This window comes from Oncorhynchus clarkii, chromosome 7 (assembly GCF_045791955.1).
Source record: "Oncorhynchus clarkii lewisi isolate Uvic-CL-2024 chromosome 7, UVic_Ocla_1.0, whole genome shotgun sequence".
Taxonomy (NCBI): Eukaryota; Metazoa; Chordata; class Actinopteri; order Salmoniformes; family Salmonidae; genus Oncorhynchus; species Oncorhynchus clarkii.
In genome coordinates this window covers 26429987-26456846 of record NC_092153.1, presented here as the reverse complement: position 1 = coordinate 26456846, position 26860 = coordinate 26429987, and the positions used below count along the sequence as shown (strand labels likewise).

Sequence of the window (26860 nt, the reverse complement as noted above, 5' to 3'; positions counted from 1 at the left end):
CAAAGTGTCAATACAGGACTAAGATTGAATCGTACTACACTGGCTCCGACGCTGATTGGATGTGGCAAGGCTTCCAAATTATTACAGACTACAAAGGGAAGCACAGCTGCATGCTGCCCAGTGACACGAGCCTACAAGACGAGCTGAATTACTTATGCTGTCTTCTAGGCAAGTAACACTGCAGCATGCATGAGAGCATCAGCTGTTCCGCATTACGTTGTGACCACGCTCTCTAGCTTATGTGAGTAAGACCTTGAAAGAGATCAACATTCACAAGGCTGCAGGGCCAGACAGATTGCCAGGACGTGAACACTGAGCATGCACTGCCCAACTGGCAAGTGTCTTCACTGACATTTTCAACCTCTCCCTGTCTGAGTCTGTAATACCAACATGTTTCAAGCAGACCACCATAGTCCTTGTGCCCAAGAACACTAAGGTAACCTGCCTAAATGACTACCAACCCATAGCACTAACATCTGTAACATGAAGTGCTTTGAAAGGCTGGTCATGGATCACATCAACACCATTATCCCAGAAACCCTAGACCCACATCCGCCCTCTGGTGGTAAAAGTAGGTAACAACACATCCACCACGCTGATTCTCAACACACGGGCCCCTCAGGGTTGTGTGCTCAGTCCCCTCCTGTACTCCCTGTTCACTCATGACTGCATGGCCAGGCACGACTCGAACACCATCATTAAGTTTGCCGATGACAGAACATTGGTAGGGCTGATCACCAACAACAACGAGACAGCTTATAGGGAGGAGGTCAGAGACCAGTGCCAGGACAACAACCTCTACCTCAACGTAATCAAGACAAAGGAGATGATTGTGGACTACAGGAAAAGGAGGACCGAGCAGGCCCCCATTCCCATTCTCATCGACAGGGCTGTAGTGGAGCAGGTTGAGAGCTTCAAGTTTCTTGGTGTCCACATCACCAACAAACTAACATTTTCCAAGAGCACCAAGACAGTTGTGAAGAGGGCTAAACAAAACCTATTCCCCCTGAGGAGACTGAAAAGATTTGGCATTTGGTTAGATTCTCAAACAGTTCAACAGCTCCACCTAACTGGTTGCATCACTGCCTGGTATGGCAACTGCTCGGCCTCCGACCGCAAGGCACTACAGAGGGTAGTGCGTATGGCCCCAGTGATGTACTGGGCCGATCTTCCTTCCATCCAGGACCTTTATACCAGGTGGTGTCAGAGGCAGAGTTGCGAAGAAAAAAACACATCTGACTGGTCAATAAAAGATTAAGATGGGCAAAAGAACACAGACTGGACAGAGGCCAGCATCCCGGAGTCACCTCTTCACTGTTGACGTTGAGACTGGTGTTTTGCGGGTACTATTTAATGAAGCAGCCAGTTGAGGACTTGTGAGGCATCGTTTCTCAAACTGTACACACTAATGTATTTGTCCTCTTGCTTGGTTGTGTACCGCGGCCTCCCACTCTTTCTATTCTGGTTAGAGACAGTTTGTGCTGTTCGATGAAGGGAGTAGTACACAGCGTTGTACGAGATCTTCAATTTATTGGTAATTTCTTGCATGGAGTAGACTTTCTCAGAACAAGAATAGACTCAGTTTCAGAAGAAAGTCCTTTGTTTCTGGCGATTTTGAACCTGTAATCGAACCCACAAATGCTAACACTCCAGATACTTAACTAGTCTAAACAAGGTCAGTTTTATTTGCTTCTTTATCAGCACAACATTTTTCAGCTATGCTAACATAATTACAAAAGTGTTTTCTAATGATCAATTGGCCTTTCATAATGATACACTTGGATTAGCTAACACATCGTTCCGTTGGAACACAGGAGTGATGGTTGCTGATAATGGTCCTCTCTACGTCTATGTAGATATTCCATTGCAATTCAGTCGTTTCCAGCTCCACCTTTAAAATGTCTACACTGTATTTCTGATCAATTGGATGTTATTTTAATGGACACAAATGTAATTTTCTTTTAAAAACAAGGACATTTCTAAGTGACTGCAAACTTTTGAACGGCAGTGTTCATACACATCTTTTTTATATATTTATTTTATTACTTTCCAACCCTATCACCCCTCCCACAATTGGAGCAAACTAGTAAACAGCAACGCTTATGCCTGTATATCCAGCTTATACATACTTTATACATCTTTTTTTTACAATAGATTTATTATGTTTATTTTTAACTCTTGTCCTTCCTCTAGTTGTGCTATCTGCAGGGTTAGCTCCAGGTAAATGTTGCAATTCTTCAGCCATTCCTGGATCTGTGACCAAAAGCAAGCTACATATGGACAGTACCAAAATAAAGTATCTAATGATTCTGCTTCTCCGCAGCAAAATCTGCAGAGCTGGGAAGGTTGTATCCCCCATGTAAATAACATTCTGTTGGTTGCAAGAATTCTGTTTAATAAGTTTTGAATCCAGCATGGTTTTGCATATCAGTTCATACACCATGTGCCATGGAATTGGTACGTCAAAATATATGGGACGGCTGCCAATTTTTGGGTCCTTAAATGAAACTGGTATACTTTTTTTATTTCTCACAATTTTCTTTAACCAATTATGGACTTTAATGCAGAGCCGACAGACAAGTTCCTTACTTTTCCCCCTTCTACTTTCCTCTTCCATATTTGTGGTTATGCTGCAATTAGTTGTAGCTGTAATTATGGTTAGCTGCATGTTTGACAACTCCACCAGTCGTATTATGATATATTTTACAAAGATTATACCTATTTTATCAGTTAGAATTTAGTATATTTGAGTTTAACCACAATATTTGTTGTATTATTTGTTCCTTCTTTCTTTTTTGATGGATTAAATTGAAATTGCAAACAACTTTCTGTGGCTTGTTTTAAAAATGACGATACTCTGGAGATGAGAGGTTGTAATCTGAATAAAGGGAAAAAAAGGCCTTTCTTGAACATAGGTTGAGACGCTTTTACTAATTTGCTAGAGAATCAGTTTGGATTTAAATATAACTTTTGCATGACTGAAGCCTTTAGTGAGAGTTCTAATGCTTTAATATTTAATCATTTCTGCCCTCCAAATTCATATTAATTATAAAAATAGGCCCGTTTAATTTTGTCTTGCTTGCAATTCCAAATAAAATTGAATATTTTTTTCTCATATAATAAAAAAACTTTTCGCTAAGTGTAGTCAAGACCATAAGCAAATAGGGAAACTAGGATATTACTAAAGCCTTAATCATGGTGATTTTTCCACAATTAGAAAGGTTTTTACCTTTCCATGGCAGCAAGATCTTATCTATTTTTGCTACCTTTCTCCTAAAATGTATTGGAGTGAGATCATTAATTTTTTTATTCTACATCACCATCAGACCCTTTTATTGGTGAACTACACAGTAAAGTAAAAGTAGTATTTTTTTATGATCCAATATGTAATATAGTACATTTTATAATAATTTGGTTGTAATCCAGAGGTTAGAAAAATGGTCTAGATCCTCTGAGGCTGTGGAGGGATCCAAGTTGTGGATTTAAAATAACATGAATCATCAGCGTACAATGAAACCTAATGTTTTTAAGCCCTGTATTTCTAATCCCTTGATATTATTGTTGGATCTGATTTTAATAGCTAACATTTCGATGGCCATAGTAAATACAGTTGAAGTCAGAAGTTTACATACACCTTACCCAAATACATTTAAACTCAGTTTTTCACAATTCCTAACATTTAATCCTAGTAAAATGTCCTGTTTTAGGTCAGTGAGGATCACCACTTTGTTTTTAAGAATGTGAGATGTCAGAATAACAGTAGAGAATGATTTATTTCAAATGTTCTTTCTTTTATCACATTCCCAGTGGGTCAGAAGTTTACATACACTCAATTAGTATTTGGTAGCATTGCCTTTAAATTGGTTAATTTGGGTCAATGTTTCAGGTAGCCTTCCACAAGCTTCCCACAATAAGTTCCTCCTGACAGTGCTGGTGTAACTGAGTCAGGTATGTAGGCCTCCTTGCTCGCACACACTTTTTCAGTTCTGCCCACACATTTTCTAAAGGATTGAGCTCAGGGCTTTGTGAGGGCCACTCCAATACCTTGACTTTGTTGTCCTTAAGCCATTTTACCAAACTTGGGAAGTATGCTTGGGGTCATTGTCCATTTGGAAGACCCATTTGCGACCAAGCTTTAACTTCTTGACTGATGTCTTGAGATGTTGCATCAATATTTCCACATCATTTTCTTTCCTCATAATGCCATCTATTTTGTGAAGTGCAACAGTTCCTCCTACAACAAAGCACCCCCACAACATGATGCTGCCACCCCAGTGCTTCACGGTTGGGATGGTGATCTTCGGGTTGCAAGCGTCCTCCAATTTTTCTTCCAAACATAACGATGGTCATTATGGCCAAACAGTTCTATTCTTGTTTCATCACACAAGAGGACATTTCTTCAAAAAGTACGATCTTTGTCCCCATGTGCAGATGCAAACCGTAGTCTGGCTTTTTTATGGCGGTTTTGGAGCAGTGGCTTCTTCCTTGCTGAACGGCCTTTCAGGTTATGTAGATATAGAACTCGTTTTACTGTGGATTTAGAAACTTTTGTACCTGTTTACTACAGCATCTTCACAAGGTCCTTTGCTATTGCTCTGGGATTGATTTGCACTTTTCACACCAAAGTATGTTCATCTCTAGGAGACAGAACGCATCACCTTCCTGAGCGGTATTATGACTGCGTGGTCCCATGGTGTTTATACTTGCGTACTATTGTTTGTACAGATAAACGTGGTACCTTCAGGCGTTTGGAAATTGCCCCCGAGGATTAACCAGACTTGTGGAAGTCTACAATTTTTTTTCTGAGGTCTTGGTTGATTTCTTTTGATTTTCCCATGATGTCAAGTAAATATGCACTGAGTTTGAAGGTAGGCCTTGAAATACATCTACAGGTACACCTCCAATTGACTCAAATGATGTCAATTAGCCCATCATTTTCTGTAATTTTCAAAGCTGTTTATAGGCCCAGTCAACTTAGTGTATGTAAACTTCTGACCCACTGGAATTGTGATACAGTGAATTATAAGTGAAATAATCTGTCTGTAAACAATTGTTTGAGAAATTACTTGTGTGATGCACAAAGTAGATGTCCTGACCGACTTACCAAAGCTATAGTTTTGTAACAAGAAATTTGAGGACTGGTTGACAAACGAGTTTTAATGACTCCAACCTAAGTGTATGTAAGGGAACACCCCCCTGAAATGGACAAAAATGAATGGGAAGTCATTGGCACTGGACAAACCATATACACGGTGTACTACCACTCAATTTGGCGTTGTTTTGTTCAAAGTTGATTGCAAATGCCATATGGCAAATGCCAGGTGTAACACTTTAAAAATCCAACAGGTGGCGTGTGCGCTCCACCCTGGTTTTTTATATTGCAAATGCAATACAAGTCAACATCCAAAAGTAACATTTTTAAAAAGTGAAAAAAAATTCAAAAACATAGCAACCCCTTACAGTGCTTTCTGGACCGTTTTTCGAAATTCTTTCGATTTTTTTTGTAAGAACTGTATGAATATACTTTTGTCCAATTTTATTATTATAATTTTTTATTTTTTTAAACTTGTGCATAAGGCATATGTTTTGTCCATTTGCAATATGATTTCATAGGAAGTCAAAAGTTTTAAAAAAAAAACAAAAAAAACTTCACACACCCTTAAAGTGCTTTCTGGACCGTTTTTTGAAATTATTTCGTTTTTTGTCAATTAATCATGTGTAAGAACTGTAGAATATACTTTTGTCAACTTTTATTATCATAATAGTTTTTTTTTTACTTGTGGATAAAGCGTATGTTTTGTCCATTTGTAATATGATTTCATAGAAAGTCAAAAGTCACTTTTTTTGGCCAAATGCCATAACAAATGTCCAAATGCAATAAGAAAGATTTGAAAATGCCAAATCAGGATGTTATGTCCATTTGCCATGTACCATCACAAATTTGACATGCTCAAAAATCCTGCAGAAATGCAAAATTGACTGGCCTGATGAACTCGGGATGGCCGGGCAGTGATAGTTGTTCCTTTCCATCGCTCGTTGTGTTGATTTCATCATGTCCATTTGGTGTTTTTTTTTTCACTATTAAATCATATTGCAAATGCACGTGCATTTGTGATGGTGATGGTACCTCACTGTTTAAGCATATTGCAAATGGACAATAGTCACCAGCAAGTCACCGTCCATCAGTCAATTAGATATCATTCTGACACCAAACTGATACAAACTGACACCAAACCCATTTTTTCCAACTCGTTTAGTAGCCAACTATCACATACTTCAGAGCTGGCCCAAAATTCACAACGCCTTCTGTTCAAACCATAATAAAAACGTAAAACACGTAGTTACGTTCTAGCTGCGGGTCCAGTTCTGATGTTATGTGTAGGCCTAGCTGAGGCGACCCCGAATCCCAAGTTTCGGCTCGATAGGTCATTTGGTGCCCGAGCAAGACCCTAATTGGCGCTGAAAATCCACTTTTTTCCATGCCTTGCTACGGGGTCCTTGAATGAGCTATCGGACAGAAACATTGGGGTCCGTCTATATGGGCCGATGCGGTCACAATGCACCTAGTCTTGTGACTCTGGGACATTTCTAAATGTCGTCATTTTCGTGATGCAAAAATGAATTGAAGTTATTGCAAATGTACAAGGCTGTTTCTCGGTCCGTGAACCTTCTATAGCCAGGTAACTCACCACGCACTATCGACCTGAGGTTTAGAACAGGATTCTAAAGTTTTGGTCTGACGGTTCTTTAATAGTTCGAACAAGGTTAACTAATGCAGGCAGTGTATGTCTCTACGCACCACAATGTGTCCCTCCTTCCAAGCTGTGTGTGTGTGATTTAGTTGTTGTTTTTTTAATTTATGGGAGAAATGACTGATTTACAGTTCATGGGGGTTGCCTAATCACACATATGAAGTTTTGGAAAGATCTGACTTTTTTAACCCTTCAAAACAGACAGTGTGATCCAATTAAAGGCACTTCCGGTTGGCACAGCTATAAGTAAACACATATCTTTCTTGGGGTATGCTCTTACAGAATCCTGAGTTTAAAGTATTTATGTTAAGAATTGACTGATCTACACAGGTTTGAATACAGTGATTTTCATAATGACAGGTTATGTGTTTCAAAAATGATCTTCCTCCCACTCACTGTGAAAGTGGTAGATTTTCGGTTTCTTGCTGCTTGGTCCAGCACTCATATTAAAAACGTAACTGCAACTTCATAAAAAGAATGTCGGAAAAAAACTACTAGCACTGGAACAACAAATAATATTATGTTACAGGTCTGTTGTAGGTCTACACTAGCGTGGAAACGGAAACGTACTAACTGCAGATGGTTGCTATGGTAGCGACAGTTTGGAAAACAAATGTAGCAACTATAATTAGTCCAATTTTATGTAAATCAAGCAGTTTTTTTAAATGTTATTTTGGCTGGGCGATAATATACAAGAAAGAACCTAACCTGTGAGCAAAGCTTACGGTGCTTCAGAACTGTTGACCTTATTATTTTTAAGCAAAACTCGATGGTAACGCTGTGAATTGCAAAAATATATTTTTATGTCCATACATTTTGAAAACGTTTGAGTTTTCCCAAAGTGGGATAACACATTTCAAAGAAGCATAACTTTCCCATGTTGAAAAAGAGCTGATTAGCCTACCATTTATTTCAGGTGTGCTTATGGATATATAAGTGGAACTAATGATAGGGTACTCAAGGGGAGGTTTGGGAAATACTGCTCCAGAGTCTACGGCTTGGTTCTTTATACAGTTCTCTCTCCCTCCCCAGTGATCGGCGAGCCGGTGAAGTTGGAGTGGTTTAACCCCCAGGGGGAGCGCATCGTGTCTTCCCAGCGTGTGGCCCTGCACACCGGGGAGGACAGCTCCAGGCTGACCATCTACAACGCGGTAGTGGAGGACGCGGGCATCTACCGCTGCCAGACCACCGACGCCCAGGGACAGACACAAGAGGCCACCATGGTGCTGGAGATGTACCGTGAGTGTCACTTGCATGCATATGTAACATAGAAGAACACACACACCACATTCTCTGCATTCCCTCTGTATCCATTCCAGCCTCTGTAGGGTCCTTCAGACATACAAAGACATGAGTTGAATACATCGCCGTCTCCCCTGTTAGATCATAAAGATACACCATATTTACATTCCATTGCACCGCCGTACCCACTTGCCCATTAAAGAGTGTAATGAATGTTCGCTGGGTCTGGCGGTGTGTGTGATGGATAGTACTGAATGTGTGTAGGCAACGGAGGCAGGCTCTAATCGTATGGGAGAGGGAATCTTCTGTGGCCGTTAATGGGACGTGATACACAGAGGAGTTCTGCCGCTGGTAGCCATCTGGCAGACGCTTGATTTGGATCACCGGTGTGGTGTGTGTGTACTGTGTTTGTATGTACATATGCACACAGGCATGCCCACGCATGCCTCCACGCACACCCCCCCCCCCCCCCCCCCCTCTGGAGTGCACTTACCTTTCACACCCGCTCCACAAGTCCCCCTACCTCCTCTGACCTCCTCTCTCACGCACCACCACAGCTTGGCAGCCGTATCCATGACAACGTCAGTCAGCCACCGTTCAGCTCTGTGTGTTCAGTAAGTATGAGAAGTAACATGGAGATGGTCACCTGAAGGGCTTGAGCAGGCGTGTAAAGTACCCAGCACCCATCTGAGGCGATACCCAACATGATCTTCTTGTGATAAACACCACATGTTCTAAAAAAAATGGAAGCCACTTTAAATGTCCTGTACATGACCATTTTGTGAGTTGTGACATTCCGCACACACACGTGCACACGTCTTGACATTATTATGTGTTCGTGCATAACAACTCACAACCTGACGAAAGCTATCCATATTCAAACTCAAATTATAGCTTTATTATAGCTTACGGATGAAAGACTATAATTATCTGCACTGCTGAGTAATTGACAGGTATAGAGTTTCCAGCACCGGCCAACAGAGATCCACTTCAGATAGGAGACAGTGGAGGCAGTCGATGTCCCACCTGAGGGAGCTCCAAGAAAATTGTCTTGTCACCCCACTTTGACAGTTGCCCTTGCAGCTATGTGGGCAATGACTGAAGAGAAATTCTCACTGTGTTACCAATTTGACAGTGTCAAGCGAGCGGTAGACTGTTACACGAGAGGATTTGTTTTTCTTACTGATTTTCTTGTCGAGCAGGGTAACGACAAAGGATACGGGAAATGAAAACAAGTACAACAACGTGTTTGAATCCCAGGGAGAGAACTGGGGGAAGGAGAGAGGGGGGAGGGGGGTGTGAGGGAGAGGGAATGAGAGAGAGAGGGGAAGTGAGGGAATTAAATGGATGGCGAGAGAGAGAGAAAGCTGGAGAGAGAGGGGTGAGTGAATTTGAGAGTGAGGTGGTGAGAGAAGGAGAGAGAGGAGGGTAAGGGAATTTAAGGGACTGACAGAGCACAAGAGAAGGGGTGAGGGAATGAGATGGAGAGAGAGAGAGAGAGAGAGAGAGAGAGAGACCAAGCGACGGATTGAGAAAATGAAAAACAAAATGTATACACAAACAGCTCTAAAACGTGCCGTGGAATGAAACCAGCAGATGAGGGTTGAATCTCACATTCAGAGTCAGGAGGATGCAAGGCACGTTAAAGAGCGGCGAGGAGAGAAAAGCACGTTTTGGAGAGCCGCCTGACATAAATCACATTGCAAAATGCTAATGTGCGAGGTTGCAGTGATCTAGTGGAAGGGACTGAAATAAATAGGGCCATGCACGTGATTTATGCACACTTTAATTTTGCCACACACAGTGTATAACCCGGTGGTGTTACACACTCTACGTGCCACGCACGCGCACTCAAGTCGACGAAACTAGCCAGCACACTGAGAGGGTGGTGGAGTGTTTTCTAAGAGAAGAGAAACGCAGGTTCCAAGTCAGCTTTCCCCAGGTGAAATCTATCAACCACCTGCCAGGGCTTGTCAGACAGGTGCCACAGCTTTAAACCGGCACAAGTTGAATCAATCATTTGATTACAAACAGAACTTTCGGGGCGGGAGGATTCATTCCATGTGCTGTGGGAATGTTTATGGGACTATTTTGGACCACACACATAATCCGAGTTGTCTCAGTGGTGTTGAACCATAGACAATATGCAAAACAGTTTGTGCTATAGAATGAAGTTTACTCTCTACTCATCTGCAGCGTTTCCCAAACTCGGGCTCTGTTCCAAAGTCCACCCTGGCCTACTACTTAGACTGAGGCAATGTATTGGCCGTGCATTCTAAATGGTATACTTGCGCGAATGTTGTGACGTAACCCTCTCCCGGGAAAGATGTGTCTCTAATGTGACTTCACTTCCTGCTGCCTCATTTCCTATGTGACAGAGAAGCTGACATTCCGCGACGTGAGGTCCCCCCAGGAGTTCCGCCACGGCGAGGCGGCAGAGGTGGTGTGTGATGTCATCGCCTCGCCGGCACCCGCGGTCTCTTGGTTCTACCAAAAGGGCTTCAAGAGCATGGAGATCACAGAAGAGCACTACAGTAAGTCTGCGTATGGTCATTTGATACATGCTGCCTCTGTTGATGTGCTGGTAAACCTTATTTGCTTGTTAAAATAAGTACCTAATTACCAGTAGGTCAATTAAAGCCTAACTTTTGTAAAGTGCATACTGCAGCTACTATAATAGCAACATGACTTGACTCTTGAAAAGTGATCTATTGAGCAGTACAGACCACATAGAAATACTTTTCATGTGAACGTGTCATTGGATACGTTTGATCCACGTTTTATTTATTTGTAATGGGCCCTCTCTTTGATGGTATTTTACAGTTCTGCTTTTTAATGAAGCAGCTGATAATTACATTATCCTTGATTTCAGAATCCAATTAACGGTTTGCTAGCGCATCAAAATATTTAACTTGAAATGAACTCAGTTTACGTGACAGATTGCTTCACCCACCGTTTGGAGACATATCAGTTGAATAAATGCACTTACTGTGGAACGTATGGGCCCTGTTCAAACAGTGCAGTATGTAGGGAATAGGGTGCCTTTTGGGATGTAAACAAACCAATGTTATGAAAAATGTATTCCCCAGATTCTGTCAGGAGTTTGACGCTATAAATAGCAAGTTCTAACAATAAAAGCCACAGCATGTGATTTCATGAAACATATTGTTGGACAATAAAACATGTTAACGAGTCTGCCTAGAAGAGGGAGAGTAGAGGATGCAAATCTCAGTCGGCGGTCTGATGCTCGCTGCCATGTTGTTGAGATCTATGGAAATCACATCTTCCTTTCTTCATGGCTACTGAATAGTATTATTTTTATTTATTCATTTTTACTTGATTTATTTTGTATTATTTTTTCACTTATTTTTTTGTGTGGTTATGTTGTTGACATACAGTATGTGGGGATATGAATAGGGATTTTCCATCTGTCTTGAACACTGACACTATAAGTGACAACACAGGAAATTATTCTCTACTTTACTTTTTCTTCATGAAATTAGTTCTTTCAGATCATTGCTCCTAAAAGGAAAGGAAACAAAGTGTTGTATACTATTGGAACACATCCTGTAACTAAAGAGGAAAGGAGAAGGAAAGACCAGGGTTTTCGATTGGAACACATCCTATGGCTTAGAAAGGAGAAGCGAAAGGTGTTTTAGTCTATTAGAACTATCAGGTTTCAGGTAAGACCCAAGTGCAGACAGTGTTGAAGTAACAACGTTTATTACAACAGCAGGGGCAGGCAAACGACAGGTCAAGGCAGGCAGGGGTCGATCCAGAGTAGTGGGGCAAAGGTACAGGACGGCAGGCAGGGTCAGGTCAGGCAGAGGTCGGTAATTCAGAGTAGGAGAACAGGACGGCAGGCAGGCTCAGAGTCAGGACAGACAAGGGTCAAAACCAGGAGGGCAAGGATAAAGAGAGACTGGGGAAAAGCAGGAGCTGAGACAAAACGCTGGCTGACTTGAACAAACAAAACGAACTGACACAGACAGACAGAAAACAGGGGATAAGTGGGGAAGATGGGCGACACCTGGAGGGTGGTGGAGACCAGCACAAGGACAGGTGAAACAGATCAGGGCGTGACAAGAACGCGGTCGGGGGCTAGAAAGATAGGAGAGGGAAAGTAATGTATCTTAGATTATTGGAACACTTCTTGGGGCTGAGAAAGAATGGAGAAGAAATGAAATCTATCTTCGACTATTGGAAACATTCATGGCTCGTTCATGATGGACAGAAGTTAATTTACAGGTTCAGACTTGTTTACCAATACTCTGTCACCCAATCATTACTTTTCCTCCTCCTACACTTTCCCCCTCATCCACCCATCACATAGACAGACTTCCTGGGCTGATTAGGAAAAGGATTTTTTGAAATCTTTGAATGTAGTCAGGTTTGTTAATTGAATTTCAAAGTGCGTCGAAGGGAAGGCCTATCTCCCCTTGCCGTACGGTAATGATTAAAGGTAGAGATAGCAGTGTGTTTTTTTTTTATTCCATGCTAATTACGGGACAAGGTTATAAATACCTTTGCGCTTGACAGAGAGAGATAGGGTTCTCACTTATCTGCCAGTGACAACAATACCGGATGGGAAACTTTTTGTGAACTGCAGACCTAATTACTGAAGTAGTTATCTCACTTCTAACTTTATTTTAAAAAGCTAAAAGTGGAAAAGGTTTATGAAAATATTAGTTGATAGCAAGTATGTGACTGGAGTCATGAGACTTCCTTTCTTTTCTTTCCTTTTTATCGTTTTCCTTTGATCTTTCTTTCCATATTTCCCGTCTCTTTCTAACTCTCTACCCCTCTCTTTCAACCTTTCTTTCTGTCTTTCTTTCTCATGCTCCATCCCCCTATATCTCTCTCTATCGCTCCCCTTGTCACTCTCTATCTCTACACCCCCCCCCCCCCCCCCCCCCACCCAACCTCTATTTCTCTTCTGCCCTCTCTCCTGTGAAGGCAGGTTCCAGGTGCTGCCCAACAACAACCTGCAGATCCACAAGGTGACCAAGGCGGACGAGGGCGTGTACCGCTGCGAAGCGCGAGTGGAGGCCCGCGGCGAGATCGACTTTGTTGACATCGAGATGGTGGTGAATGGTGAGTAGCTACAGCTTCCACTGTAGCTAATACCTGTCCAGTCATATGCAGTGGTGAACGAAGAGTTAGCCACCTAGCTAGCATAGCAAACCTACTCTCCCCTTGACGATCATATCCAAAACGCTCAGTTATATAAGTAACCTTGGTTCTCTGAAGGATCAAGCTCAACAAATCAGAATCATTAAAACATAACCTAGCCAGACATATTTTTCCTCTCACAGTAGCAGCCAGGCCTGATCTCAGAGCAGACTTATGAAGACTAGCGTAGCAAACAGTACGACTACCTGCTCTCGTTTTGCACATATCAAAATCTTATCCGACCATATACAGTGGTCCCTTCTACAATAGCAGCCATACAGCAGTGTTGTTAAGGATGAGAAGCCCCATACAGAGCCACAGTGTAAAGGCTCCCTTAGGCCAGGCACTGGGGTGTATCGATCGGTGGCATACAGAATTGTTGCTCCTCTCAGGGTGAGAATAGAGTCACCTAGTGAGACAGAATCATTCTCCCTTCCTACACTCCACAGTTACAGCGCTGACACAGGGTTGCCAGCTCCCAAACCATCGCACCCCAGGACCACAGGCAAAATGAAACGCTTATCGGTCCGGAGACACTTGGTCTCTCACAAAGCAGGAACGTCTGTCTCCGGCGGCGGGGATTAAATTGTCAATAGTGGCGGAAATCTCTGATCTGATTCAATTCAGGTTCTCTTTTGAGTTATTGACACAAAAAGAATCATACCTGGTGTGTAAGAATCGAGTTATTGATTCAGAATGAATTGTGTTTATTGTGTTGGTCACAGGAGGTTGGTGTCACCTTAATTGTGGAGGACGGGCTCTTGGTAATAGCTTGAGCAGAATTTGTGGAATGGTATCAAATACATCAAGCACATGGTTTCCTTGTGTTTGATGCCATTCCATTTACTCCATTCCGGACATTATTATGAGCCGTTCTCCCCTCAGCAGCATCCTGTGGTGTAGGTGGAAGTGTGATGGACAGTGGTTTGAATCTAGGCCTCCTGCGTGTTACAAGACTATTAGCCAACTGAGGTGAGGCCTGGGCAAGATATTGGGGGGCCAGGGCAAGTTCAGGTCTCAAGCAAGGTTACTCATCACGCAAGTGTAGTTTCAAACCACCACCGCTACAAAGGCAGTGACGCCAACAGAACTGTGGAGTCACCGAATTGTACTGTGTTGAACATAAGCTCTGAGCATTCACCTCAGATCGGCATAGTTTGAGAGAAAGAACAGACTCACCAATCTAGACAGGCTCATTATAGAGCTACTTAATGATGGTCAGTTTGGCTGCCACCACATACTCACACTATTTCTGTGATTTAAAGATTTCAATTAGCGCCAGCTCCGGGTTTTGTAGCCCAAAAAGCAAAAGGTTGTCATTTTTAATTACCTAATTTGTTCTCAGCAAGGCCCCAGAGAAGCCAGGAACGCGAGCCACCTGAGAGCGTTTCGGGAGTGATTGAAATGTGATCTCTCGCGAGCTATAAGCACAGGTTATGCATGAGCACCCACAATATTGTCTCGGCTATCTAGCTATTCCCACCTAATGTAATGAATGCACTCGGCAAAAAAAAACACGGATTGCGTTCAATTTAGAGCACCACTTATAGTTGTGAGGAAGATCCAATAAGCTTGCTCAATGAGGCGAGTCCTATTATCCGCCCGGCAACATGACACCCGCTATCCGGCTACGGAGGTGGGACAGTCCACCGCCGCCATCACTATAGAGTGTGTCCGACTGAGAGAAGGAAAAACTCAAAGTAACCCACTCGGCACAAACTGGTTGAATCAACGTTGTTTCAACATAATTTGTCAACTTATTGTGACGTGGCATCTATGTGGGAAATGCATTTAATTTGAAAAAAGTCATCAAGTGAATTATTATTTGTAGGCATTTCTTTTTTCAGGGTGGTGATCAGCTTTAATATTGCAGATATATCGTGGCTTCTATCAGTGTAATTGTGTGTATAATTTCCAATCCCCCATATGTTTTGTAAACATATACATTACCAGTCAAAAGTTTGTACACACCCACTCATTCCAGGGTTTTTCTCTATTTTTACTATTTTCTACATTGTAGAATAATGGTGAAGACATCAGAACTATGAAATAACACATATGGAAACATGTAGTAACCAAAAAAGTGTTAAACAAATCAAAATATATTTGAAATTCTTCAAAGTAGCCACCCTTTGCCTTCATAACCGCTTTGCGCAGTCTTGGCATTCTCTCAACCAGCTTCACCTGGAATGCTTTTCCAACAGTCTTTAAGGAGTTCCCACATATGCTGAACACTTGTTGGTTGCTTTTCCTTCACTCTGCTGTCCAACTCATCCCAAACCATCTCAATTGGGTTGAGGTCGGGTGATTGTGGAGGCAAGGCCATCATGATGCAGCACTCCATCACTCTCCTTCTTGATCAAATAGCACTTACACAGCCTGGAGGTATGTTGGGTCATTGTCCTGTTGAAAAACAAAATGATAGTCCCACTAAGCACAAACCAGATGGGATGGCATATCACTGAAAAATGCTGTGGTAGCCATGCTGGTTAAGTGTGCCTTGAATTCTAAATAAATCACTGACATTGTCACCAGCAAAGCACCATCACACCTCCTCCTCCATGCTTCACGGTGGGAACCACAAATGCGTAGATCATTCGTTCACCTACTGTGCTTCTCACAAAGACACAGCGGTTGGAACCAAAAATCTCAAATGTGGTCAGACCAAAGGGCAGATTTCCGCCGTTCTAAAGTCCTTTGCTCTAATGTCTACTGTTTATGTTATTATTATTGGTATCCTTTAGTACTGGTCTTTGCAGCAATATGACCATGGAGGCCTCACAGTCTCTTCTGAAAGGTTGATGTTGAGATGTGTGTTACTTGAACTCTTTAAGGCATTTATTTGGACGGCAATTTCAAAGTTCTTAAGCTCTTTCAAAGTTCTCCAAATTTTACGGATTGACTGACCTTCATGTCTTAAAGTAATGATGGACTGTAATTTCTCTTTGTTTATTTGAGCTCTTTGTGCCATAATAAGGACTTAATAATAAGGGCTATTTTCTGTATACCATCCCTACCTTGTCAATACACAACTGATTGGTTCAAACGTATTAAGAAGGAAATAAATTCTCCAAATTAACTTTTGACAAGGCACAACTATTAATTGAAATGTGCTCATTTATAGAATGCCAAGACTGTGCAAAGCTGTCATCAAGGCAAAGGGTGGCTACTTTGAAGAATCTCAAATATAAAATACTCGTTTAACACTTTTTTGGTTACTTCATGATTTCATATGTGTTATTTCATAGATGTGATGTCTTCACTATTATTCAACAATGTATAAAATAGTAAAAATAAAGAAAAACACTTGAATTAGTTTTTTTGTCCAAAGTTTTGATTGGTACTGTGTGTATTATTTTACATATACAGTGGGACAAAAAAGTATTTAGTCAGCCACCAATTGTGCAAGTTCTCCCACTTAAAAAAGATGAGAGGCCTGTAATTTTCATCATAGGTACACTTCAACTATGACAGACAAGATGAGGAAAAACAATCCAGAAAATCACATTGTAGGATTTTTTATGAATTTATTTGCAAATTATGGTGGAAAATAAGTAAAATTACAGGCCTCTCATCTTTTTAAGTGGGAGAACTTGCACAATTGGTGGCTGACTAAATACCTTTTTGCCCCACTGTATACACTACCGTCAGGACAACAGTTTTCAGCTGTGCTAGCATAATTGCAAAATAGCTTAAGAATGATCAATTAGTCTTTTAATATGATACACAACATCTAACACAACGTGCCATTGGAACACAGGAGTGATGGTTGCTGATAATGGACCTCTGTACGCCTATGTAGATATTCCATAGATATTTACAGCTTCAATAGTCATTTACAACATTTACAATGTCTACACTGTATTTCTGATCAATTTGATGTTATTTTTATGGATTTTTTTAAATGTACTTTTCTTTCAAAAACAAGGACATTTCTAAGTGACCCCAAACTTTTGAACTGAAGTGTATATCCCCTATCTGTGCAAGAGTGAAGACTCGCTCTGTCACAACTCCTGCTTGCAGACACACATGGGCTCTGGCATTTGCAACCATTTTCCTTACTCACTCATTTAACTCATCACACTTTTCCAATCAAACAGTCACCCTATCATCCTACACAACCACACCCCTCTCACAAACACACCCGTACGTTTATGAAATAATAAACGTACGGGTGTGTTTGTGAGAGGGGTGTGGTTGGGTAGGATGATAGGGTGACTGTTATTGTCCTATATTTGGTCTGTTTATAAATACTATAAATAAAAATGGAAAACAAATTATTTTACAACATTCCCTAACTTGAATATTATAGTGTAATTATAATTTCTTTATTTATCGTTATAAATTATTATTTCATTGAGAGTGGAAACAGTACTTTGAGTCTTTTGCCTGGGTTTTTAACCACTACTCTGTCTTTAAAGGATGCAATCGCTGTTCTATCTGTCCAAAACGATGTACGTGTTTTAGGTTTAATTTGGTCGACAGTGTAGCCTGTGATCTGCAGTGCTTTAACCATGAATTATTTCACTACTCTCTCTGGCTCTTCACCTTCATCCTGAACGTCGTTCATCTGTACAAACAATAGTACGCATGTATAAACACCATGGGACCACGCAGCCGTGATACTGCTCAGGAAGGAGACGCGTTCTTGCAGTGTTGACCCTTCTTTTTCAAGACCTCTGCCATCTACCCTGGCATGCTGTCAAATAACTTCTGGGCCACATCCTGACTGATGGCAGCCCATTCTTGCATAATCAATGCTTGGAGTTTGTCAGAATTTGTGGGTTTTTGTTTGTCCACCCGTCTCTTGAGGATTGACCACAAATTCTCTTTTTTTTTCTTCTTCTTTTCTAATTGTTACCCCTTTTTCTCCCCAATTTCGTGGTATCCAATTGTTGTAGTAGCTACTATCTTGTCTCATCGCTACAACTCCCGTACGGGCTCGGGAGAGACGAAGGTTGAATGTCATGCGTCCTCCGATACACAACCCAACCAGCCGCACTGCTTCTTAACACAGCACGCATCCAACCCGGAAGCCAGCCGCACCAATGTGTCGGAGGCTACACTGTGCACCTGGCAACCTTGGCTAGCGCGCACTGCGCCCGGCCCGCCACAGGAGTCGCTGGTGGGCGATGAGACAGGGACATCCCTACCGACCAAGCCCTCCCTAACCCGGACGGCACTAGGCCAATTGTGCGTCGCCCCACGGACCTCCGGTCGCAGCCGGTTACGACAGAGCCTGGGCGCGAACCCAGGGACTCTGATGGCACAGCTGGCGCTGCAGTACAGCGCCCTTAACCACTGCGCCACCCGGGAGGCTGACCACAAATTCTCAATGGGATTAAGGTCTGGGGAATTTCCAGGCCATGGACCCAAAATATCTATGTTTTGTTCCCCGAGCCACTTAGTTATCACACACATGAATGGTCTCAGGAAGCTTTACTGTTGGCATGACACAGGACTGATGGTAGCGCTCACCTTTTCTTCTCCTGACAATCTTTTTTTCCGGATGCCCCAAACAATCAAAAATGGGATTCATCAGAGAAAAATACTTTACCCTAGTCCTCAGCAGTCCAATCCCTGTACCTTTTGCAGAATATCAGTCTGTCCCTGATGTTTTTCCTGGAGAGAAGTGGCTTCTTTGCTGCCCTTCTTGACACCACACCATCCTCCAAAATTCTTCGCCTCACTGTGCTTGCAGATGCACTCACACCTGCCTGATGCCATTCCTGAGCAAGCTCTGTACTGGTGGTGCCCCGATCCTGCAGCTGAATCAACTTTACAAGACGGTCCGGGCACTTGCTGGACTTTCTTGGGCACCCTGAAGCCTTCTTCACAACAATTGAACTGCTCTCCTTGACGATCTTGATGATCCGATAAATGGTTAATTTAGGTGCAATCTTACTGGCGGCAATATCCTTGCCTGTGAAGCCCTTTTTATGCAAAGCAACGATGACGGCACGTGTTTCCTTGCAGGTAACCATTGTTGACAGAGGAAGAACAATGATTCAAAGCACCACCCTCCTTTTGAAGCTTCCAGTCTGTTATTTGAACCCAATCAGCATGACAGAGTGATCTCCAGCCTTGTCCTCGTCAACACTCACACCTGTGTTAACAAGAGAATCGCTGACATGATATCAGCTGGTCCTTTTGTGGCAGGGCTGAAATGCAGTGGAAATGTTTTTTAGGGATTCAGTGCATTTGCATGGTAAAAAGGGACTTTGCAATTAATTGCAATTCATCTGATCACTCTTCATAACTTTCTGGAGTATTTGCAAATTGCCATCATACAAACTGAGGCAGCAGACTTTGTGAAAATTAATATTCTCAAAATATTGGCTCTTTATTCCCTAAAATGTTGACTTTATTCTCAAAGTGCTATCCTTGCAAAAACAGAACCACCACTCATAATTTTTTTACTATAAACATTTTGTCATGTAATCATTTAAAACCTGAATGTTCAATATAGCGTGCATAGCTCATCGCAGGTCTGTGGGGGATCTTCACAATCGCTGTAATACTCTACTCAGATTCTCGATTGGCATTGATCATGTAATGTAATCTCAACTGCAATACAGGTCATTTGCACAGTGATATCACATTCATCTGTTGTATAAATTAACAAAATGTCTGACCTGGTATACCCATTTGAACTTTGCTGTGCTTTTAAACGGTTGAAAGTGCAGTGGTGTACATTTAGGTGACAACTAAACCAAAAATCTGACATTATTCAATTTTGGAATGTGGATGTGCTTTTAGATGGTTGAAAGCATAGTGAGAACACATTGGAAATTCAATTAACTTTTTGAGAGGTGGAATATAGGTTGTAATCTCACTTATCAATGTGAAATTCCCCAATCATCCACAAAAAAAAGGTGGTGTACCCAGTGGGAATTATCTAAGAGGGAGGAAAGACTAAGACTAACCTATTAGCCCTAAGGAGGGGAACACTACGTAGAACGGAGGGAAGGAAACCCCTCTAAAGAGCCCAAAGAAAGGCCCTCCTAAGAAGCATAGATACTACAGTATTTGTTGTCCTAATGGAATTTGATGTATAGTCACTCGTGCCCTAAGAAGTGAACTAGATCTTAGGAGACAATAAGGGAAACACTAAAGAAAGAAACACCCAAAGTAAGGCCCTAAGTAAGGCCCCAAGTAACATGAATACAAGGTCCTTCTGGACTTTGAAGTGTAGTCATTTGTGTGTTTTACTCGGTCTGTAACACAGCTTGTCCCAAAGTGTGTATAATTTTCCCCAAGCCTCAGAATTATATATGAAACTATAGATTCAGCCAACTAGTCGTGTAAAAATATGTTTAGAAGTTTAGTTGAGGGGGGAATCATTGCATCAGTCAGTTTGTCAGTCAGCACAGAGTTGGTCTATAATAGAGTAAGCCGTGATACGGCTACGATGTTTTTGATTCGTATTAGCATTGACATTATCATGCAGACAGTGTTGCTAGTCTAGCGTACCCTTCCATCTCCGACTCCGACATTATCATCAAAGCGAGCGATAGAGGAGGAAGTGGCAGAGCGCTGGCCTCCCGCTGATTGGTTGGTGGATAGGGGTCAACTCAGCAGGGTGTCCTCCTCCTCTTCTGATTGGCCGGCTGAAAAGAAAACGTCGCCAGTGAAGAGTCTTTTGAGGCTGATACCCATCAGCTACACCTGTCCTTTCCTCACCCTTTAAAATTTAATCAACTTTTAAATGCAAACGGAGTTGTAGCCTTTGCAAACTCATCATTGTTCAGACGACCTTCAGAAATAAATTTAATTTAGGTAGATTTTTTGGTGATTGATTACAGTCAATTACACTGCATGATCAAAAAATGAAGTTGTTCAATTGTGTGTGTGTGTGTGTGCGTGTGCGTGCATTTTTGTCTATTGCCATATGTTTGTGTGCACAAGGGAGCATGAGTTTCCTCCCCCCATATTTCTCTCAACCTTTCTTCTTCTCCAAGTCTTTGAAATTGAAATGATAAAGGAGATTAAACATGCATTATCTCAACTACTTAGTATGTTGCTGATTTGCTCTTTTGATGTCTCTGTGTCTAGCATGGGTCTCCCATTTAACTGGGCTGTTTTCAATGAGGCTCACTGATTTGGGAATGGACTGTATCGGATCAGGGACTTGAGAGAAGGGTGTTCGATTGACAAGCAAATCAATGTTAATCTTGTCTGAGAGAGAGAGAGCGAGAGAGAGAGAGAGAGAAATTCTGTCTCAGCTCAACCTGGGGTTAAAGAATAAAACACATGCTATTGATAATGCTTGGTCGTTTCAATAGCCTGAAGTCCAATATTCCAAGCACTCAATCACTATGTCAAGCTTGTGACTACACATTTGTTGGATGCATTTTCAGTTCATTTTAGTTGTGTTTCAGCGTTATTTTTTTGCCCAATTGAAGTTAATGGTCAATTTAATTTTTATTGTAAATAAGAATATAATGTTTCTAAACACTTCTACATTAATGTGGATGCTACCATGATTACAGATAATCCTGAGTGAATTGTGAATAATGATGAGTGAGAAAGTTGAAGTGTGTGGATGTGTGTGGGGGGTTGTGTGTGTGTGTGTGTGTGCATGCATGCATGTGTCATGACGTTGCCCTCTTTGAGTACAGCGAGCACCATCCCCCGCTCTCTGCTTCTACAACCAGACTGCTTAGGTCAGAGGTCGTAAATTCCTGAGAAGACCTCATGGACACACAGTATTAGAAAGAGGGTAAACTTTCACAGAGGACAAAGGAAATCCTTCCACCTCACTAAACTTGAGGTACGAACAAATTTCATGTTCCATAGTGTAAAAGTGTAAAAGATCGGTGAAGAATCCAGCTACGAACTGGTGCGTTTGTCACAACTTGGGAAGCTCAAGAGAGACGGTGTGGCTACATTACCATAACGCTGTTTATATAATAGCCTCAGATATGAGGTTTATATCTAATTGTTGTATAAGATGAATGAGTGGGGATGATACTGTTTGTATAATGGTGTAATATGATTGTGGACTGTTTAATGAAGAAAAATACAATTCCCTTTTGATTTGAACTAAATCAGAGGACCGCCCCTGAGCCCAGTTAGGGTCAGACATCCTGGGACAGCCCTCTTCTGCCATTCTGAATAAAACCCAACTTTGAGAAATTATCACCAGATCAACCTTACCTCAATTACAAGAGGGCTAAAGGTGTAGACCATTGCTGAATCATTTTAACCATACCATGTGGTTAAACTCTTAGACTATCGATACCGACAGAATAAGAACAAGTCTTTGATATTGATTACTAGTCTGCAGCTAGGAATTCGGGCATCATTGAATGCGAAGAACGATTAGCATATCAATTGTTATAATTATTAACTCTGTAGTGACTTCTTAGTCGACCCCCACTCCCTTTTTGTCAAACAAGCCGCGATGCCGGTTCAGCCCACTAGGGCACATTCTATCATTTCATGTAACCATATTTACTGTTTGTTTATGCATTTCTGTGAATTACCTAGTTAGTAATAAATACATGATTTAAGACAATTGATGTATGGATGACTCATAGTGAAGACTGGGTTCGTGCAGATAACCAACAATTTACGACGTTTGGAATTAGACTAACGTGAGGTAAAATAAATAAATCATTAGTCAGAAGATTATTGATCAGATATGAAAATATCTGAAAGGTTATATTGGGAAATTATACATTTGTAATCTGAATACTTTCCTTGGTGCCTCAACTTCCTAGTTAATTACAGTTACATGATTATTTAGTTTAATCGAGTAACTAATTACAGAGAATCTTTGATAAAAAGTTTTCAGTTCTATGACAGTAAAGACACGACACATGTATATGTGTCTATTTGTTCACATGTGCAACTGTTTGAGAGAGCGAGAAACATACAGAGAGTGATTGAGAGTAGACAGAGAAATGGACTGTGCAGTCAGAGCGAGAACAGATAAACACAGTTGTAATATGGAGCTGTCACCGGCCTGTCAGTAAGCTGACTATCACTGCTTTCACTGCTGACAGCTCATGTTGATTGCATGGCAGTATGGCAGTGACACATTTCATTGGCTACGTACTGGACCGTAACACCTCAAAATCCATCTGTATATGTTTGTGGAAGACAACTTCTCTTCAAGATGTTTTGCGCTGTCCTTTTCTTATCGTTCCTTAGGCAATTGTCCCCCACTATGGATCTGTCTCCGTCCATTCATGCATACGTTAATCACACGCAATATCTCGGGACACCACTAGCTCGATTTCGACAAAACTTGGGTGAATGATGTGTCTTGCCGAAGAGATCCATAATTTACAAACTAATTGGCCCAGGGGGAGGGGGGGGTGGGATGTTCTGGCTACACACAGAGTTATGGTTCAATAGGGAAGAATACAGCTACTGCTTTCATACAGGCTAACCAGTTAGTATTTACCCTGTCATCCTAGACCTATCTACCACTGTTAGCCTGGTTAACCAGCTAGGATCACAAGCTAAATGCTACCTACTACTGTTAGCCTGGACAAACAGTTAAGCTTGGTTGACTTGCTACACATTTTAGCTACCACTGTTAGCCTGGTTAACCAGCCTGGCTAGGATGACTGGCTAAATGGTAGCTCAATGTTAGCCTGGTTAACTAGCTAGGATGACAGGCTAAATGCTATCCACCATTGCTAGGCTGGTTACCTGTCTACCTGTCCCTTGGAAGACTGCACAGTGACACTACAGTGTCCCCATTTCCCCTCTATTAAAGGACAAGACAGTCCAGCATGAACATTGACAGTGCACGGTAAATCACTTGTTGTGTGGCAAATCAACATGTAGAATCTTTTGGAAAATTGAAAAAATATTGGGGCTGATATTCTATGGTCAGAGGCAATAGGATGACCACTCTCTGCCCAACCACTGTGCACGGCGAACATTCGTGTTGATCTGTATTGTTCTTATGTCACAACAATCTTCATTTGAAGAGGGGGTGGGGAAGGTTGCAGTGCTAATTTCCTGTGTGCATGGTGTTTCACTGCTGCTGTTTTGCTCGCCTATGTGTCATTTGATGAAGTTCTCCTTACCACTAACTGTTAACCTTTTGTCTTACTCCTATAGTTCCTCCTGTGCTGTCGATACTACAGCAGTCATTCAATGCCACAGCAGACTACCAGGAGTCAGTGACTTTCACCTGCGTCACATCGGGATCCCCCGACCCCGATGTCACCTGGCACAGGTACAGTTATCCCCCTGCACACTATGTCATGGTTGTGTTCATTAAGCACAAAACGGAAGAACACAGATGAGGCACAACCTGCACTTCAATATGAAACGCTGGTTTTTGTTTTCCCATTGCAAAACCGTTTTGCTCCCTACCTTGTGACTTAATAAACATGATTAATGTTTCCTATTCATACATCCTACACTTCTATATGCCTGTGGCTTGGCGAACCAAATGCAATCCAGCCATTCTTTGACAAAACTCCTAGCCAACCAGACCACTAGCTCAACCACATTTGGCGTATGTTTTGATTTATATTATGGCAATGTCACCAACTGTAGTCTGTTCTATCTATCACTGTTACAGATTAGTGGCTCCTTCAACGTTCTAAATGGCACACACACACACACACTCTTCACAAGCCAGTGCTGTAAACGATGACATCGAGGTGACACTGTGACATGTCCTTTTAGAGTGAGCCGCCACCTGTACCGTGTGTCACATTATTCACACCTGCAACAGTAACATATGTTACATCTAGCACACTCATTCATTCATACAACAGCTATTGCATATATCCTGAACCTGAGTGACACACTCATTAGCATGCTCTTAGAAGCTATAATAACAGGGTTGTGTTCATTAGGCACCAAATGGAAGAAAACAGTCTGAAACAAGGAGCAACAATTTGGGCTTGTACAATGAGAAATGCAGATTCTTTCTCTATTGCAAAACGCTTGGAAACACTTTCATTGTATGCCCTAATGAACACAAACCTGTTATCCTGTACAGATTTGACCAGTATTTGTTTTAGCAAAATAATCCTGCAGAACGGGATTTGAACGTTTAGTCCATAATGTTGCTTGATCGGTGGTGAGGTGATTAGCTGGACAAAAGTAGGATACATGAAAAGTGCAATACTATTACTGTGTGTAAGTGCAGGTTTTCAGTGAATTTATGTCAATCGTAATCTGCATTTTCTGTGGCGCAGGAAAATTCTCAGCAACAAAAGAGTGATCAAATGAAGATCCAACATCTAACTTTTTGTTAACTGTGTGGAGTTAATGACAGTGAAGAGGGGACTCCGGGATGCTGCCCTTCTAGGCAGAGTTCCTCTGTCCAGTCTCTGTGTTCTTTTGCCCATATTAATCTTTTCTTTTTATTGGCCAATCTGAGATATGGCTTTTTCTTTGCAACTCTGCCTCGAAGTCCAGCATCCCGGAGTCACCTCTTCACTGTTGACGTTGAGACGGATGTTTTGCGGGTACTATTTAATGAAGCTGCCAGTTGAGTACTCTGTTTCTCAAACTAGACACTCTATTGTACTTGTCCTCTTGCTTGGTTGTGCACCGGGGCCTCCCACTCCTCTTTCTATTCTGGTTAGTGCCAGTTTGCGATGTTCTGTGAAGGGAGTAGTACACAGCGTTGTACGAGATCTTCAGTTTCTTCAATTTCTCTCATGGAATAACCTTAATTTCTCAGAACAAGAATAGACTGACGAGTTTAAGAAGAAAGGTCTTTGCTTCTGGCCATTTTAAGCCTGTAATCGAACCCACAAATGCTGATGCTCCAGATACTTAACTAGTCTATAGAAGGCCAGTTTTATTGCTTCTTAAATCAAAACATCAGTTTTCAAGTTGTGCTAACATAATTTCAAAAAGCTTTTCTAATGATCAATTAGCCTTTAAAAATGACAATCTTGGATTAGCTAACACAACGTGCCATTGGAACAGAGGAGTGATGTAGCATATGCTGATAATGGGCCTCTACGCCTATGTAGATATTCCATAAAAAATCTGCCGTTTCCAACTACTCATTTACAACATTAACGATGTCTACACTGTATATCTGATCAATTTGATGTTATTTTAATGGACAAAAAATTTGCTTTTCTTTCAAAAACAAGGACATTTCTAAGTGGCTCCCAACTTTTGAACGGTGGTGTATGTCAGTATATACATATGAGATGAGTAATGCAAGATACGGAGACATTATTAAAGTTGCTAGTGATCCATTTCTAAAAGTGGCAAGTGATTCCTAATCTATGTCTATAGGCAGCAGCCTCTGATGTGCTAGAGATGGCTGTTTAACAGTCAGTGGTGTAGTATAGAATACAGTATATACATTTGAAGTCGGAAGTTTACATACACCTTAGCCTAACACAATTCCTCACACTAAAAGATACCCTGTCTTAGGTCAGTTAGGATCACTACTTTATTTTAAGAATGTGAAATGTCAGAATAATAGTAGAGAGAATTACTTATTTCAGCTTTTATTTCTTTCATTCCATTCCCAGTGGGTCAGAAGTTTACATACACTCAATTAGTATTTGGTAGCATTGCCTTTAAATTGTTTAACTTGGGTCAAACGTTTCCGGTAGCCTTCCACAAGCTTCCCACAATAAGTTGGGTGAATTTTGAGGAGTGGTTGAAAATCAAGTTTTAATGACTCCAACATAATTGTATGTAAACTTCCGACTTCAACTGTACACGTGAGATGGGTGATGCAA

At 41.6% G+C, this 26860-nt stretch overlaps 1 protein-coding gene across 2 annotated transcripts in view; it reads left to right on the top strand.

Annotated features, from left to right (window-relative positions):
- The window catches only part of LOC139413128 (neural cell adhesion molecule 2-like), a 384436-nt gene that overhangs the window by 289825 nt on the left and 67751 nt on the right, over positions 1-26860 (top strand). For both annotated transcript variants that reach the window (XM_071160211.1, XM_071160210.1), the window contains exons 3-6: positions 7785-7991; positions 10373-10528; positions 12951-13088; positions 24249-24366. In XM_071160211.1, the coding sequence (XP_071016312.1) occupies positions 7785-7991; positions 10373-10528; positions 12951-13088; positions 24249-24366 (619 nt within the window). The remainder of the gene's footprint in view (positions 1-7784; positions 7992-10372; positions 10529-12950; positions 13089-24248; positions 24367-26860) is intronic.